Genomic DNA, 19540 nt, shown 5'->3' with positions numbered 1-19540 from the left:
CACTTGTGAAGGGATGGGTTCTTGAACTTTGTATGGGGGACACATGAGCACAATAATGTATAATTCATTTCAATTCTTAATGTAATTTTATTAGATCAATAAAGTCCAGATTGAAAAAAAAGAAAAGAAATAAACCTCCAACCCCATCAAAAAATGGGGAGAAGAAATGAACAGAAGTTTTCTCAAAAAGGAAATACAAATGGCCAAAAGCAATAAGAAAAAATGCTCCATATCGCTAGTCATCAGGGAGATGCAAATCAAAACAACAACGAGATATCATCTCACACCACAGAGATGGGCACACATTCAAAAGAACAAAAGCAACCAGTGCTGGAACGGGTGTGAGGAAAAAGGAGGCTCTTTCACTGTTGGTGGGAATGCTAACTGGTCCAACCTTTCTGGAAAACAATATGGACAGGCCTTCAAAAACTAGAAATTGAGCTTCCATATGACCCTGCAGTACCAGTTCTGGGAATATATTCCAAGGATGCAAAATAAGCATAGTAGAAATGGCATTTGCACCTATGTATTCATTGCAGCACTGTTCACAGTAGCCAAAATCTGTAAACAACCCAAGTGCCCTAAAACAGATGACTGGTTAAGGAAACTTTGGTACATCTAAACAATGGAATACTATGCAGCTGTTAGGAGAGATTAAGTCATGAAATTTGCTTTATAAATGGATAGACATGGAGAGTACCATGCTAAGAGAAATGAGTCAGAAAGAGAGGAACAGACATAGAATGACTGCACTCATTTATGGAGTATAGAATAACATCACATGAGGCTGACACCCAAGGACAGTAGATACAAGGGCCAAGACGATTGCCCCATAGCTGGAAGACTGCTTCACGAGCAGAGGGGATAAGGCAGATGGAATAGAGAAGGGATAATTGAGAAAATGATGGCTGGAGGAATCATTCGGGATGGGATATGTGTGCCGAAAGTTGGTAATGTACCAAACATGATGACCTCACAGTGTCTGTGTTGCAAGCCATAATGCCAGAAGTAGAGAGAGTATGAGGAATATTGTCTACCATGGAAGCGGGGGAGGGTAGGAAAGGGTGGTAGACCAGGGATATTGGTGGTGGGGAATGTGCACTGGTGGCGGGATGGGTGTGTGATCATTGTGTGATTGTAATGCAAACATGAAAGCTTGTAAGTATCTCAGTGATTCAATAAAAATTACAAAAAAAAGTCAGGAATCTGGCTAAAGAAACTGGTGCATCTACACAAAGGAATACTATGCAGCTGTTAGAAAAGATGAAGTCATGAAATTCGCATATATATGGATCAACATGTAAAGTATCATGTTAAGTGAAATGAGTCAGAAAGAGAGGGACAGACAAAGATTGCACTCATTTGTGGAATAATAAAGTAAGAGAATGGGAGACTAACACCCAAGTTTATTAAAGATAAGTACTGGGAGGATTACTCCACAGCTTAGAAGTTGGCCTCACATACTGAGGGAAAAGGCCGTTCAGTTAGAGAAGGGATCACCAAGTAAATGGTGCTAGGAGGGTCTGCTCGGGATGGGAGACGAATCCTGAAAACAGACTATTGACCAAACATGACAACCACTTAATACCTCTATTGCAAACCACAACATCCAAAAGGAGAGAGAGAGCAAAAGGGAATGCCTGCCACAGAGGTGGGGTGGGGGAAGGGGGAACAGTGTGGGGATGGTGGTGGGATCTGGGACCATTAGTGGTGGAAAATGGGCACTGGTAGAGAGATGGATACTTGACCATTGTATGACTGAAATGTAAGAACAGAAGTTTGTAAGTCTGTAACCGTACCTCAGGGTGATTCACTAATAGAAAAAAAACAATGTTAGTAGTCTACAAAATGTGTGGGATGGGGAGGGAATGGTTACTTAGTTTCTTATTTTCAGGCCACAGTCAATCAGGGGCTACTCACAACATGGTGTTTGGGAAACATTCCTTGTGGTACTCGGAGTACATGGATGCCAAAGGAAAGAATCCATGCTCTCTACATACAAAACAGGCATTCCAGCCTTCTATTCTTCCTGACCTACATTTTAAATATCTTTATTATTGATAGCAATCTTTAGGGATTATTGGAATATTTACTAAGATTGCAAAAGCTGTGTTGGGAGAGAGCTAGAAGGACCGGAACTCATGCTTTGCATCTTGGGGACCTGGATGTAATCTCCCGACTCTGCATGGTCTCCCAAGCACCATAGAGAGTGATCCAGGAGCACCAACAGATAAAAGAAACAAAAATATTACAGATACAAAGACCTTGTAATGATACTAAACTAATAAAAATATTTAGCAATGTGGCTATAAATGCTTGTTTCCCTTTATTCTGCCATGGAGAGAAACACGGAGTTCAGCTGGTCCAAAGTCATACCAAGTGTCTGTGATCAGCATTTACTTAACTCTTTCTATGGGACTTTTGTCTCTTTCTTCATCTTGATAGGTAGCCATGTTCACTGCTGAAAATGCTACCCAGGCTTCTGATTGTTTCTATAGTAAGAGAAATTTTTCGAGGAGTGTGTGTATCTCTACTCGGAGACCAATGAACCTGAAACGAGTTGAGAAAGAAAGAATCTTCTTGTTAGATTAAACTGTGTCAGTGCCAGATTACAGAGGAGGAATTCAGGCTGGTAAGGGTATTTGGGGCTACCCGGAGCTGATTGCCACACTTTTCTTGAATCTTTAGGCAGACTGAATCAGACACTAATTCTGTCATCTGATCTCCTGTCACAAAGTAATAGACCAGGAGACAGGCTGAAGGAGCCATGTGCTGAGTTAGGGTGAGTTTCAAAAGGTGGGACGATAAAATTGGTAGCTTCTTCTCTGAACCGAAGTGGACAATTTTACCCTTAGATGAAATCTAAAAATAAGCAACAATAAACAAACACGAGAGTGGGTTGAAAACTGAGTCAATAACAGAAATATTTTCATAGAGATATTTCTCTGCATTAAGCCCACATATGAATTTATACATGTGATCATCATAACATTATTTCTTTATCTAAACCTTTTAGTAACATAGAAATTGAGGTTCACAGATACAATTTATTAGCCTGAAAGTTGCTTCTCTCAGAATCAATAAGCTTCTTGCTTACTTTAAAAAAAAAATGGCTCAGCAAATAAGATGTTATCAGTCACTGAAAGGAAGAGACCTTGGAATTGTTTGTATTCAAAGGTTTCTTTCTGAACAGGAATTTATCTAGAAAATGACCTCTGATCATGCTGACTCAGAGTCCAGGCCTTCTTTAGGTAGAATATCATGCTATTGGTATTGCTAGCTTGTACTTCAATTTTTAAAAAAATTTTTCACGTTCCCCTGCCTCTATTATTGTTATGATGATCTAGTCCAGAGCTATATACACCTGGTTATAATGTTGCCAGGGTCGCAACCCTAGTGTCAGTGCTCTCACCTTTTCAGTTGTGATATACCAGCTTTAATGCACCATGCTTTTTTTGCCAGAGATCCCAAATAACAGTTCCACCAGGATGGCCATTGGTATATGGAGTTGTATTTGCCATGGAAACCTTAAACTCATACCTGCAGCCTAGGTACTACACCGTGACTCAACAAAGCCACCAAGAGTTTGCATTTTAGATAGCAATGAACAATGACTGGAAATACTACATTCTTTTTTGAGTACAGAGTTAATATATTCCCTTTGTAAATAAGGCATGTTCTTAAAGAATGTTACACTCCCTATGAGTCTAATCCCTGGTCATGCTCTTCATTCGCCAGGACCAATCTGGAGACTGAATGAAGGCTCTGATCAGACGTCTGGCTCACACCACAGATTATAAATCTAAGAGTTAGGAGATATCAAACACAATCTCAAAACTACTCCTGAGTACCTGTGACCAAGGCAGATTATTGATTCTCTCTACTCTACGGCGCTGTAGTATGGAGTTCAGGGAGGAGTTCTGAGGCTCTGTTAGGAAGATGATTGTGATGTGCTATTTAGACTGTAAATGGTTGTGTAGGTGCATCCACACATTCATTAAATATCACTTGGGTGTTTTTTCTGTCTTGGGTGAGTTATTGGTTATTTACATTAATGTTATTGGTTATTGGTTATTACATTAATGGGTTAGTAACACAAAGAACTGTTGCGTTAAATGACCTTACCAGGTAATTGTACTGTGTAATTCTGTCAACATAACTTTGGCAGTGTGTTGAGTAAGTCACTGCTTGATAGTTATTGCTGGCCTGATATTCCTCTGGAAGTTTTGGATCATCCAATCTGACCTAAAGAACACAGTAGCAAAAATGTGAAGTCCAGGACCAGAGTGATAGTACAGAGTATAGGGCTTTTGCTTTGGAATTGGCAGCCCTGGGTTTATTCTTGGCATCCTATATGGTCCCTCAAGCCGGTCAGGTGTGAACCCGGAGCACAGATCCAGGAGTAAGCCCTGCGCACCACGGAGTATGGCATCACCAAAACAAAACAAAATAATAAAGTGCTGACAGTAAACTTTCCATCAATGATGACCAGAATGAGGGTGGTGTTGGTGTTAGTGATTCTCAACACTTTTCTAGCTGTCACTGGCAGATCTGGTTCTAATGACAGCTTAATCAATATATCCACGTACTTCATACATATTTGGACTCACAAAGTCTTATGTAAAGAATACCATACTAAGTTGTGCTGTGACATGTCTACATACTGTTGGTTAAATACAACAAAATTAACTATGAGCATATGGAAGTTTGAAAGAGTTCCAAATAAGGCAAAGAAGAAGGGGAGATCTGACATATGTACTCTCCCCTTAGATTACCTAGAAGAACTAGGCATGGGGCTGGCAGGAGTGCTTAGTTTTGCATAAAGTAATGCTTATATATTTTTTCAAATATCCAATGAAAAATGTACAAAACAATAATGCACAGGGTCCTCAGTGTATGAGATGAATCTTTAGCATCACCTTTCAGATTGGGCTAGAGGCAGAGTTCTTGCCCTCGTGACTGACCAGGGTTTGATACCAGTACCTGATATGGTCCCCTGGGCCCTAGTAAGACTTAACCTTGAGCCCAAAGGAGTAATCCCCTAGAACCACTGGGTGTGACCAAAAAAATTAAACAAAACAAGCAAACAAACAAGAAACAAACAAACAGACAAAATATAGAAAATTAAAATTTGTTTCATAAGAAGAGAGGAGAAGCTGAGCAGAACTTTGAGAATCACCTGTAACTGACAACAGTCCAAGGATTACTGGAGAAAGTAGAAAATAAAAGAAGAGATCAAAGAAGAAAACTTAAAATGCAGAAATTTACTTTTTAAACGACTGGTGAGACCCAGCCCCAGCAGTCAAAAACTTCCAGAAACCAGCTGGCGCCATGCTCAGGGCCACTCCCCACATGCTCAGAACTGAGCCTTACACACAAGTGTACCTATTCTTAGATGGCGTGGTCACATCATAAGACACAACCCAACCATTCTCCAAGAGTACCACATCACATTGATGAGGTTCAAATAGAAGGCAATCAATCATAGAGGGAAATATGTGAGTGTGTGTGTGTGTGTGTGTATACCTAACCAGAATATAGGATGAGTCCTTGGAGGCTGACCTGCAAGCAGGCACAACCCTAGACCCCATTTCAGGAGTGGGCAAGCAAAGGCTTGTGAGTTCACCTGATCTGGAAAGGGTTAACATTTCTTCCCTGAGCTGCCTTGGCCTTACTCTAACTCCTAGTATAACAAAGCAATCTTCCCTTTCTCACAGACCCCTAACCCAGATGGGCTTTGGAATGCAGACATTCTCTCACATATCCTTATCACCCTGGGTGAAGGACTGTAATCCATGGTGCAGCCTAGGTTATTGACCATTGGGATTACAGATTCAACAGGTTGTTGACCATTGGGATTACTGATTCAACAGGACAAATATTCCTTGATGTTTTATTGTCCCTCCTGTAAACAATTTTCCCCTTTAATGATTTCTCTGTATTGAGTGCATTAGAGTGTGTTGTTACAATGGTAAATTAAAAAGGTTGAGGAATGTTTCTCTATGCTTCTCAGCCAGAGCCAGCAAGAAGCCTCTCTGGCAAATCTCATTTCTCTCACGTCTCTCATCTCAGCATCCCCAATCGAAGGACTATTCACACAACATATATCACTGTCATCCCATTGTTCATCAATTTGCTCGAGCATGTGCTGGTAACAACTTCATTTGTCCCTGTCCCGTGCTAGTGTAGAGCAATGCAGAGCCACATATATGTATATATACATATATATATATCTATAGATATACATAGGAAAGTTCACAACACTCAGCCTTTAGCAACATGTTAATGATATCTTAACGAAGGTCTTAATGGCCCCTGTCAAAATAGAACAATCTTCACACTCTTTCCTCTTGGATACACAAGAAGCTGTACAAGCCTGATATAAATGAACACATCCTTTGAAGCTTGACTTGAGTCCTCACATAAGTCACATAGGAGCACCTAAGAGGAAGGCAGTATTCTAGAAGGAGAGAAAGGTGACCACCATCAACTGAAGTCATCCAGAATCCTTTCCTCGAAGCAAGAGGGGGATACTGATAGTGAATTGGAAGGTCCACCTCCATACTACCACAGCAGCATGAAGAAACAGCAAAGGTCCCCACCACGAGGAGAGGATGAAGAAAAGAGTTTAAAAACCTCAACAGGGGTTACCCACAAATACAATCTCTCCAATAAAGAATTCAGAGATGAACTCAAAGAAACTGTGGAACAGCACCCAGTAAATTAAAGGAGGACATAAAAGAAGCAGTGAAATGTACAGCCAAGAAAATACAGGAAGAAATGAAAGCAGAAACAAGATAGCTACAAACAGAAGTGTCATTAATAAAGGACTCAGTAGATGAAATAAAAAACTCAGGGGCTGGACTGATAGCACAGTGGGTAGGGCATTTGCCTGGCATGGAGGCGACCCAGGATCAATTCCCAGCATCCCATATAGTCCTCCGAGAAAAGTCAAGAGCAATTCCTGAGTGCAGAGCCAGGAGTAAGCCCTTTGCATTGCTGAGTGTGACCCAAAAGGAAAAAAAAACAACTCAGTGGGTGCCCTAAGCAGTAGAATGATTACAGCCTAAGACAGAATCAGTGAGCTTGAAATTGAGCTGCAGAAAGCTTACCAATAACAGCAAGCAATGGGAAAAGATCTCAAAATAGCTCAAGGGCAAATCAGAGACCTCATAGATGAACTCAAGAGCAACAACATAAGAATTCTCAGAGTATCAGAAGGACAAGGAGACAACCCCAAAGAAAAAGCCACCGTTAAAAATATCATTGTGATTCACGTGTGCCCACTCCCCTCACGGAGCATCCCAGCACTCCGTGCCTCCTTGCTCTGAGCACAGTCCTAGGACCCGATCTCAACCTTACTCTCCCGCCCCTTACTCTGCTGACCCTGCGTTTCCTGCTTCCTCACTCAGGTGTGCCTACTCCCCTCACTGAGCATCCCAGCCCTCCCTGCCTGGGCCCTCTGCACAGGGCCCCAGAACCAGATCTCAAGTCAGCATCCAGTGGTGAGAAGGGGCATGGCTTCTGTGTTGTGGGCGTGGTCTCCGCTGTAGGGGGTGTAGTCTCTGGGGGTGACTGCAGTTTTTTACCCCTATTCTAGTATACTTGACAGACGTCTCAATCCCCATTAACTAACTTCGTGGAGATCTCCCCAGCTACCTCAAACACAAAAGGTAAATAAACCACTAGCATACTCTAATCGCACCAAAATATCGAAACCTCACAAAAAGAGAGAATAGCTCTAGTGATGTGGAAGGTCCAACCTCCATACAACCGCGCCAGCATGAAGAAACAGCACAAATCCCCACAGCAAGGAGAGGACGAAGAAAAGAGTCCAGAAGCCTCAGGAGGAGTTTCCCACAAACATGATCTTCTGATAAAGAATTCAGAGAAGAAATTCTGAGAATGTTCATCGAACTTAAAGAGACAGAACCTGTGGGACACAGCTAAAGCTGTGTTAGGGGGGAAATGTATAGCTCTGCAAGCATATCTCAGGAAGGAAGAAAGGGCCCACATAAATAACCTGACCTCACAAATCAAGATCTTAGAAAAGGACCAACAAAGCGAGCCCAAACCAGGCAGAAGGAATGAAAGAATGAAACTTAGAGAAGAAATCAATGATATGTTAACCCAAAAAACAATTCGAAAGATCAATGAATCTAAGAGCTGGTTCTGTGAGAAAATAATTAGGATTGATAAACCACTAGCAAGACTCACAAAGAAAGAGAAAGAGAGAACTCTAATAAACCGAATCAGAAATGAAAGGGGGGGCATCATAACGGAAACCAAAGAAATTCAAAAGATCATCAGAGACTACTTTGAAAGTCTGTATGCTACGAAAAAAGAGACTTAAAAGAAATGGATAAATTCCTGGATTCTTATAGACTCCCAAGGCTGAACCAAGAGGATTTGGAATACCTGAATAGACACATTACTATCCAGGAAATCGAAAATGTAATCAAAAGTCTCCCCAGAAACAAAAGACCAGGTCCAGATGGATTCACTACTGAATTCTTCCAAACATTTAAAGAGGACCTATTGCCAATACTTCTCAAGATCTTCCAGGAAATCGAGAAAACAGAAACACTCCCAGACAGTTTCTATGAGGCACATATCACCCTAATAGCAAAAACAAAACAGAGACACCACAAAAAAAGAAAACTACAGGCCAATATCTCATATCTCTGATGAACACGGATGCGAAGATCCTCAACAAAATATTAGCGAATAGAATCCAGCAACTGATCAAAAAGATCATACACCATGACCAAGTGGGATTCATCCCGGGATGCAAGGATGGTTCAACATTCGGAATTCAATCAACATAACCTACCATATCAACAAAAGAAAAGATGAAAACCATATGGTCATATAAATAGATGCAGAGAAAGCATTTGACAAGATCTAGCACCCATTCATGATGAAAGCGATCACCAAAATGGGCATAGAAGGGAATTTCCACAATATAGTCAAAGCCATCTCCCACAAGCCTATAGCAAGCATTATCCTCAATGGGGAAAAACTAAGGGCCTTTCTTCTAAAATCAGGGACAAAGCAAAGATGCCCACTCTCACCACTTCTGTTCAATATAGTACTGGAAGTATTTGCAATAGCGATAAGGCAAGAAAAACACATTAGGGGCATCCAGATAGAAAAGGAAGAAATCAAGCTCTCACTATTCGCAGATGATATGATATTATATTTAGAGAACCCCAAAGCCTCTACCAAGAAACTCCTTGAAACAATACACTCATATAGTAAAGTCTCAGGCTAGAAAATCAATACCCAAAAGTCCATGGCTTTCCTCTATGCAAATAATGAGAGAGAAGAAAGTGATATGAAAAAAGCAACCCCGTTCACAATCATGTCTCAGAAAATCAAGTACCTTGGAATCAACTTAACTAAAGAGGTTAAATCAACTTAACTAAAGGACCTGTACAGAGAAAATTACAAAACGTTACTTCATGAAATGAAAGAGGACATGAGGAAATGGAAACACATCCCCTGTTCATGGATTGGGAGAATTAACATTGTCAAAATGGCAATACTTCCCAAAGCATTATCCAGATTCAATGAGATCCCTATAAGGATACCCATGACATTCTTCAGGAAGTGGAAGTAACACTCCTAGAATTAATATGGAACAACAAATCCCCACGAATAGCTAAAGAAATTTTGGGGAAAAGGAAGATGGGGGGCATCACTTTCCCCAACCTCAAGCTCTACGACAAAGCAGTAATATTTAAAACTGCATGGTACTGGAACAGAGGAAAGCAGTAGACCAATGGAACAGGGTAGAAGACCCTTACACAAAACCTCAAGTATATGATCATCTAATCTTTGATAAGGGAGCAAGAAATGTAAAGTGGAGCAAAGAAAGCCTCTTTAACAAATGGTGTTGGCTACACTGGACCGCTACATGCAAAAAAATGGGCTCAGACTTATACCTAACACCAGGCATAGAAGTCAGATCAAAATAGATTAAAGACCTCAACATCAGACCACAATCCATAAGGTACGTTGAAGACAAGGTTGGCAAAACCCACCATGATATTGAAGCTACAGGTATCTTCAAAGAGGACTCTCCACTGACCAGGCAAGTAGAAACGGAGATAAATAAATGGGACTATCTTAAACTAAGAAGCTTCTGTACCTCAAAGGATACAATGACAAGAATACAAAGACAGTCTACAGAGTGGGAAAGGATATTTACCCAAGGATAGCGGTTGATATCAAGGATTTACAAGGCACTGGTTAAACTTCACAAGAAAAAAGCATCCAATCCCATTAGAAAATGGGGCGATGAAATGAACAGAAAATTTCTCAAGCAAGAAATCCGAATGGTTAAAAGACACATGAAAAAATGCTCCTCATCATTAATCATAAGGGAGATGCAGATCAAAACAACAATGAGATACCATCTCACACCACAGAGACTGGCCCACATCCAAAAGAACAAAAGTGACTGGTGTTGGCGTGGATGTGGGGAGAAAGGGACTCTCCTTCACTGCTGGTGGGAATGCTGACTGGTTCAGACCTTTTGGAAAACAGTATGGACACTTATCAAAAAATTAGAAATTGAGGTCCCATTTGACCCAGCAATATCGCTCCTGTTAATATATCCTGGAGATGCAAAAAAGTATAGTAAAAGTGATATCTGCACCTATATGTTAATTGCAGCACTGTTCTTGATAGCCAAAATCTGGAAAAAACCCAAGTGCCCTAGAACAGATGACTGGCTAAAGAAACTTTGGTACATCTACACAGTGGAATACTATGCAGCTGTTAGAAAAGATGAAGTCATGAAACTTTCATATAGGTGGATCAACATGGAAAGTATCATGTTAAGTGAAATGAGTCAGAAAGAGAGGGACAAACATAGAAAGATTGCACTCATCTGTGGAATATAAAGTAACAGAATGGGAGACTAACACCCTGGAATAGTAGAGAAAAGTACCAAGAGGAGTACTCCACAGCTTGGAAGCTGACCTTACATGCTAGGTGTAAAAGCAGCTCTGATAGAGAAGGGATCACCAAGCAAAGGTGCTGGGTGGGCCCACTAGGGATGGGAGATATAGGCTGTAAATAGACTATAGACTGAACACGATGCCTACTGAATACCTCTATAGAAAACCAAAACACCCAAAAAAGAGAGAGTGAGCAAATGGGAATGCCCTGCCAGAGGCAGGGTGGGATGAAGGGGACAGGGTGGGGGTGGGAGTGGTGGGAGGGATGCTGAGACCATTGGTGGTGGAAAATGGGCACTGGTAGAGGGATGGGCACTCAGTCATTGTATGACTGAAATGTAAGCATGAAAACTTGTAAGTCTGTAACTTTGTCTCATGGTGATTCACTAATAAAATAAAATTAAATTAAAACAAATAAATAAAAAGAACCTCATTCTTGGGTTTCATGTGGGATTTAGTTTTGAGTTTTCCGAGAAAGAAGACAGGCTTGCATCTTATTCTAGATCCTGACACTTCTGAAGAATTGATGAAGTACATCCCAGATATCGTTATGGTGATGAGGGTGAGGTACTGGGATGAGTTGGATGACTGAGTTGTCATTAAAGATGGAGAAAGAGAGAGAGAGGCCAGAGAAACAGTATAGTGAATAAGATGCTCATTGTGTATGCAGTTGACTTGGGTTTATACTCAGACACACCATATGGTTCCTTGAGTACTACCAGGCATCAATCCCGCATAATGCCCCGAGTGAGCTATGAGTGTATTCCAAAACAAAAAGCAATAATAATGGAGAGAGAGAGATGAAAAATAGTTTAATCATATGAAGAAGTTTGGCATATGGTATAATATGTACAGGAGAGAAGGCTAAAGCATGGAGGGGAAATACGGTTTCGATGCTCCTGGATGTTTATGTAACAAATATTCATTGGATATCTCAAAGGTTAGACACAAAGCTGGGGGGCGGGGCTTGACATAAGAGAGAATGCTCAAGAGTTTGGGGTCTAGGGCTGAAAATAGACCACGTTGTGATGAATATTATGAAAGGAAACTAGGCAGGCCAAGGAAGAAAATGAATTTATGATTAGAATTAGGTCCTATTGTCTATACAACAGACAACAAAACAACCGTTGTTTAAATGAGACAAATCTTTATTCATTTCTCACATGGAAAGAATTTTTGAAGACCGGTATGTCAGCCTCAAATGTCATCAGGGTCAGGGATTAGAAGGGGCTATTATCTTTTGATTCTTCCATGCTGGATCGATGTTCCATCTTCAGAATTATGTTGTGGTCAAAATGGTTGCTGGAGCTTTCGCCATTCTCTCTAAGGTAAGGGCTGCAAAAGCTAGAAAAAAAAGGGGATCACTCTCTGTGAATCAACTATCTTTATCCTTCTCTCAGACAAGCTATTTAGAGGAATATGAATTAGGAAGCATATTTGTTGTATTACCCTCTACACTTATACTTCTTTAAAAATTAATTTTTCTTCACACTTTTCAGATCTATGATCCTATTTGATTTCTATGAGGTAGTTGATTTCTACACGTAGTTGAGTAAGTGTTGGATACAGAAAGGTTCAGTGACTTTCTAAGAGCTGCTCAGCCAAACATGAGTGATTCCTGAGTTGGAATCCAGGATGAGCACTGCTTGGACAGATAACTAGTGTGGGTCCTCTTCCACTGGGCTGTGTGCTAGTGCTAAGGAGCAAACAGGGAGACACAGCTGCTCTTGGGAGCTCCTGTGGGTGGGCTCAGGAACCAGACTGGTAGGCTTGGGTCTTGTTTCTGCCTCAAGCTGATTCAGCCTGGGAGAACTAGTTTTGTGAGTCGAATTCCCCTTTGTTAGGGGAAATAAATAAAACATGTACTTCACAGGATTGGGCTGGAGCCATAGCACAGAGGTAGGGCGTTTGCCTTTCATGCGGCCGACCCTGGTTTGACTCCTCCGCCCCTCTCGGACAGCCTGGCAAGCTACCAAGAGTATCTCCCCCACCCGGCAGAGTCTGGAAAGCTACTCGTAGCATATTCGATATGCCAAAAACAGTAACAGCAAGTCTCACAGTAGACATGTTACTGGTGCCCACTCAAGTCAATCGATGAGCAATGGGATGACAGTGACAGTGACAGTGACTTCACAGGATTGTCCTGACAATTAGATCAATACATTCTTGTAAAAAGCTCAGTGTCAGGGATAAATTCTGATGTTAAGTAAGTCCTTTGTAACAGATATGATTAGTGGAGAGGCAGACAATAATTAAATAAATATTCTCGTAACAGACTTTACTAAAGGATGTCTTGGAATACTTGATGTCTTAAGAAACAGAAGTTTTTTTTAATTATTAAATATCCAGTATTCTTTCTCTTCAGTCACAAAAATCGCTCAGTCACCCAACACCCAGGGTCTGCACGATTGACATGTTACTCTGCATGAAACAGTAATTTGAGGGGCAGTCGGGCCAAGGCAGGCACCGGCGCGAGCTCCGCTGAGATTTGACCCGGGTGGCCATGCCTTTGCACAGCTGCTTTGCTGCTGAACGCCCAGGGTCCAGAACCAGCTATATGACTTTGGTCCCAGCGAGTGTTTGCAGCCATGTCTCCAGACTGTGAATTAAGCTTTTGCCCCATGCCGGCTAAGGGGGGGAGATATTCTTTCTTGGTTTTCCTTCCCTCTGGAAAGAAGCGGTGTGGTGTCCACCATATTATAGAACTTTTAAAGAGGTATGAACTTGGTGGCACGGGAAAAATAAATGTGTTTTGAAATTGAAACAGTGGGAACCTTGGGCAGTCTTGGGCCAGGGCTGACACCAGCTCGAGCTCCGCCGAGATTTGACCCGGGTGGCCGTGCCTTTGCACAGCCCCTTTGCTGCTGAACGCCCAGGGTCCAGAACCAGCTATATGACTTCTGGTCCCAGCAAGTGCTTGCAGCCATGTCTCCAGACTGTGAACTAGCTTTTGCTCCATGCTGCCCCAGGAAGGGAAATGATGCAATTTCCACCTTAAATCTCCCTGGACTTAATTACTAAAATACAGAAATCCTAAACTGCTCGGCCGCTACTGCTACTAATTATCAAATGTTTCCTTATCAATAGGGCCATATTTTGGGGAGAAAAACTCCAACAAGAATCGTGAATTCTGTGTTGAAACTCTAACAACGATAGTGAGTTTTGTGTTGAAATATGGAATGTAATCAAGGCAAAGAGAAAATAAAGTGAAATTTATCAGTTATGCAGGTGGGGGTGGGGGGGTGGGAGGTATAATGTTTTTTTTTTTGTTTTTTTTTTTTTGGTGGTGGAATATGGGCACCGGTGAAAGGACGGGTGTTTGAGCATTGTATGACTGAGATATAAGCCTGAGAACTTTGTAACTTTCCACATGGTGTTTCAATAAAATAAATTAATAAAAAAAAAGAAAAGTAATTTGAGGGTGAATAGCAGTTCTGTCATAGCTTGGGTTTTGAGATCATACATGTCTCCCAAGAAAATGGCCTTGAGAGTAGCTCTAATTTATTTTATTTTGCTTTTTTTGATCACACCTGGCAATGCACAGGGGCTACTCCTGGCTCTGCACTCAGGAATTACTCCTGGCAGTGCTCAGGGGACCATATGGGTTGCTGGGAATCTAACAAACACTCTACCCACTGTGCTATTGCTCCAGCCCCTAAATTTAGAGATGAATTCTTACCGACTATTTTCACACCAGTAATTCTCATAACAAAAGTAAGCATTCAAATAAATTTCCAAATTTGCCTCAAGTGACAATTGAGTGGTACTGAGTCCATTGACAGTGTTGTCATGTTCTACAAAGCACTATATCATCTCATTCTTAAATACTTTTACCCTTAAAAAATAGCCATTAAGGATATTAAGCAATTATTCCCATCCTGTCAACCTCCACCTACGGACACCACTAGCCTGCTTTGTATTCTTAGGGGATTACTTGAGAACTATTTCTCTCGCTTCTCATAATTACCCAGAAAGTGTAAGGTTTGTCTTCAACTAAAATTTCAATGAACTCCCGTTGATACAAGATGACAGTTATCTGCATTTTGACAGTCATTACTACCTCCTTCTCCAGTAGATGCCGAGTTTACTCAGATGCTCTGATCACTCAGGAGGGAATAGTGTTTATTTTTTATTTCACAGCTACTGAATCTAGTGTCACACATTGACTGGTTTAGGTGCCATGGTGCAATCCACTTACCTACTTAAGTTCTGGAGTCCCACTCAGGTGGCTCTGTGACATTATTGTTCCTGACTCACTCGTCCCTGCAGCACATCAGCAACACACAGACCTAGCAGAGGCAACAGTACACAAGATATTTCAGGGCTCCCAGGGTGCTATACCACCTCTAAATGGCTTGATTTGTTTTAAAGAAAAAAATGCTCTAATATAGAGATTTTTTTTCCTCTTCTGCTCTTTTTCTATCTTCTGGAAAGTTCTTTAGTAATCCCGCCTCAAAAATCAATTAATACTTTGAAAGACTGTGTGCACAGCCCCTATTCACTATGAAACAAAAAAAAATCTGCTTACTCGTAAAGGTGGCATAAAGAAATATGTTATAAAATGTAAGCATGCAATATAAATACTATAGAGAATGTAAGGGCGGAGGAAAATAGTAAATGTGGTCAAAAAGTAAAAATTCCAGTTATAAGGTAAAGACTGAAATAGTTTGGTCATAGGAGTAGACCAAACTTACAGCACAGTAGTAAAGATACCATATTTATAAGATAGCAGATCTTTCCCCTGTTCGTTTTTTTCCTTTTGTTTAGCCAGGCTTTGCTCAGGGCCAACTCCTGGCTCTGTGCTCAAGGATCACTCCTGATGGCCTCAGGGGACCATATAAGGGTATCGGGGATTGAATTTGGATTGGCCACATACAATAAAAGCACCTTACCTGCTGCATTATTGCTCCACCCCAAAATAGTATATCTTAGAAATTCGCACACAAAACATCTGCATTTGCACTTGTGTCTAGCATACACGTTAACTAGACTCAGCGAGGTGACCATTTTGCAACTTAAAATGTATAGAATCATCACTTTACATTACATAAGCCAACATATGTATAAGAATTTTAGCTCCATAAAAAGAATTAATAGGGAAATTAGGAGAAAGCATGATGGAGCTTGATTTCTGTTTAGATAGGCTGGCCAGAATAGGTTTGAAAGTTGCGAGAGTGAACTACAGTGGTATTTGCAGAATCTGTCTTGATCTTGTTCACACAAAGAAATACCATAAAGGAAGAGTATCTCATTGTTATGACTTAAACTTAATTTTTTTGTTGGGAAGAATTCCATTGGAGAATTTGCACCTATATAAAAAGTAGTGAGAATGTCATAATGAGCTCCCATGTACCAATGACAAAACTTCAGTTATTATCAGCTCATGACCTCTTCTGTTTTCATATATTCATTTTTCCCTACAATCCCCAGATTATTTTGGGAAAAATAATCCTAGCATCATGTAATTTAATCTGTAAATTGTCCCATGAACATCTCTCAAAGAAAATGATCCAGGACTGAAGTGATTGTATAGTGGGTAGGTCATTTTCCTTGCACACAATCGACCAGGATTAGATCTCAGCATTCTCTATGGTCCCATGAGCATCATCAGTAATAATTAGTAATTCCGGAGGGCAGACCAGGAATAACCCCGGAGCATCACCGGGTATGACCCATAATACAAAAAGAAAAAGGTTCCCTTTTGGGGAAAAATGTCTTCTCCTCAAACAAGAATTTCTTAATATTGTGAAATTCCCATGTATTTCATGAATGTTACACAGGATGGACACGGAGTTAATTACTTCTACTAGTGGTTGTTTTCTTGATATCATTATGCTAATAACATTAATTATATACCCATAACTTTTATTAAAGGTACAGTTTATTCTGAAACTGGTACAAGTCAGGAAGCTAATTTATTCAACATAACTTACAAGTAAAGGTAAATAAAGTATGTCACTGGTTCACATGGGGTTGGGTGGCTTTTCCCACCAAGGAGTATCAGCTGTAGAAAAGTGTAACACTCAGCTGAATGCAACCAATAAATGAGAAACTGAGGACAGTGACAGGTTTATCCATCCATGCTACTTGTTTCCTTGGCTCTAATTGGCCAATGGTTTCTCCAGGTGTCTATGAGCTTTATGTCTACTTAACCCACCCTCTTTTATCTTTTTTTCACACCACCTTTTTCTTTCTTTATTTTTCCTCCCTTGGTTCAATTTTGGCCATTCCTTATAGTGCTCAGGGCTTACTCCTGCTCTGTGCTCAGGGATCATTCCTGGCAGCTCGGGGGTACTGTATGAGATGCTGGGAATCAAACGTGGGTCAGTCATGTGCAAACGCTCTACCTGCTATACTATTTTTCTGCTCTCTCACTTCACCTTTGATAACCCACATTCGTTTTCTTTTTCAAGTAAACAGCTATATTTTTGGTCAGAGAGTAATCTTTCTATTTATTTATATGGTCCCAGAGAGGGAAACAACTTTAAGGTCTTTTTAACATTATTACTATTGTTATTCTTTTGGTTTTGTTGTGAATTTCTAACTGCAAAGGTGCATAGATTTGTTAGCTATGTCTTCCAATTCTTTACTTCAGTGGAACAAAAACTTTTTGATTATTATGGAACTCAGACCAATAAAAGTTGCAGCATTGTTAAAAAAACAAATTTTTAAAATTAAACACAGTTTGTAGGTAGTACTGTGTTGCACAGTTACCTATATTAATTGGGAGAAAATACATTGAGTCCTACTTTTAGCTTCCATATCAATCACCTAGAAAATCAGAAAGTTTTTATGGAAATAGGAACATGAAGGCATGCCTCACCATGTCCTGTAGAAACATTATTGGGGCAGGACAGATAATACAGCAGCTAAAGTGCTTGTCTTTCATGTAGCTCACCGGGGTTCAATCCTTGGTACCATATATGGTACCAGGTGCTGGTCCCCTGAGATTCACTAGGAGTGATTTCTGAGAACTGAGCCAGCAATAATACCTGAGCACAGTCAAGTGTGGCCCCCAAAGAATAAATAAAACATTGCATTGTTGTATCACTGTCATCTCATTGCTCATCTATTTGCTTGAGCAGGTACCAGTAACACCTCCATTGTGAGACTTGTTGTTACTGTTTTGGGCATATTGAATATGCATAGGGTAGCCTGAGTAAACAAAATATTACAATGACATATTTACCCTAATTAGAGTAGTTTAAAATATACACTTCTGAAAATTAAATGGTACATATAAATGGTACATATAAAATGCTCCTTAATATACAACTTACCATTATTTGAAACACCAACACCATGAATTTCCCAGGAAGTTAGAGACCAAGGTGATGTCAAATCCACTGTAGAACTAGAACATAACATAGTTTACGGCTGTCAAATATTTGGAGCCTGTCCCTCTCCATCCCCTCCCCCATGGGACTCTGTGATGACGCCCACGAACTGCACCCAGCTACTTATTAAGCTCCTAAATGGCCATGATCCAGAGAAAGGCAAACAACAGATTGTTTAGCACTGCCATTTTGGCAGGTTTGAGTGGTGGTGGCAAAATTCCAGATAAAAATGGTGGAACTGGTGTCAAAATATTGAATGTAATCAAAGTGGAGAGAAAGTGAAATGAGTCAGAAAGAAAGAGACAGACACAGAAAGATTGCACTCATATATGGTATATAAAGTAGCAGAGAGGTATGAGTTAGCAATGATGCAACCTCTGGCAGAAAGCCCTCTGGACTTAAGCATTATAATACTAAAATACAGAAATCTATAACTTTGAGGCTGCTACTGTGGCCACATGTTCTCATATCTCTTCATTCTCAGCAATGGAAAACAAAATGTCAAATGCTTCCTTTCTAGCAGGTCTGACTCTGGGGGAGCGGGGGGACTCCAAACAATAATAGTGATTTCTTTTGTTTGTATGTAATCAAAGTAAAGAGAAAGTAAAGTGAAATTAATCAGCTACACAGGCGGGGTGGGGGGCTGGGGGGCAGGGGGGGCGGGGAGGAGCTTCACCATGGTTCTTGGTGGTGGAATATATGCACTGGTGAAGGGATAGGTGTTCGAGCTTTATGTAACTGAGACTTAAGCCTGAAAGCTTTGTAATTTTCCACATGGTGATTCAATAAAAAATAAATTAGGAAAAAGAAAACAAAGTAGAGAGAGAGTATTGTGGAAATTGTCTGCCACATAGGCAGGGGAAGGGTTGGGATGGGGGGCGAATACTGGGGATTTTGGTTGATGGAAAACGTGCACTGGTGAAGGGATGGGTATTTTATCACTGTTTGACCGAAACTCAAACATGAATGCTTTGCAACTGTATCTCATGGTGATTCAATAAAAAAGAAAATAAAAAATAAAAAATAAATGCCTAAACCCAGCGGCTTCTTACTGAAATGCACCTAGACTGTGAACTGAGCTACAACCCCATGCCACCCCGGGAGGGGAAAGGTTTTTCTCTTTCGACTCTTTCTATAGGGGAGGCAGTGGTGGTGGCAGCATCCACGTGGCGACCGCCATCTTCTAGAACCCAGTAACCAGAGGTCTGAGCATGCAGTGATGTGGTGCGCAGGAGA

General features: G+C 40.7%; 1 protein-coding gene across 1 annotated transcript in view; it reads right to left on the bottom strand.

The window, feature by feature from the left end:
* Window positions 1–12180: 12180 nt before the first annotated feature.
* Window positions 12181–19540, bottom strand: part of LOC129403484 (complement C5-like) — a 52043-nt gene continuing 44683 nt past the window's right edge. The window contains exons 19-21 of the mRNA XM_055132144.1: window positions 18248–18321; window positions 15166–15256; window positions 12181–12311 (exon numbers count right to left, since the gene is read on the bottom strand). Coding sequence (XP_054988119.1) covers window positions 15207–15256; window positions 18248–18321 — 124 coding nt within the window. The 3' untranslated portion in view covers window positions 12181–12311; window positions 15166–15206. The remainder of the gene's footprint in view (window positions 12312–15165; window positions 15257–18247; window positions 18322–19540) is intronic.

This window comes from Sorex araneus, chromosome 1 (genome assembly GCF_027595985.1).
Source record: "Sorex araneus isolate mSorAra2 chromosome 1, mSorAra2.pri, whole genome shotgun sequence".
Lineage (NCBI taxonomy): Eukaryota > Metazoa > Chordata > Mammalia > Eulipotyphla > Soricidae > Sorex > Sorex araneus.
This window is presented reverse-complemented; position numbering and strand designations above follow the sequence as displayed.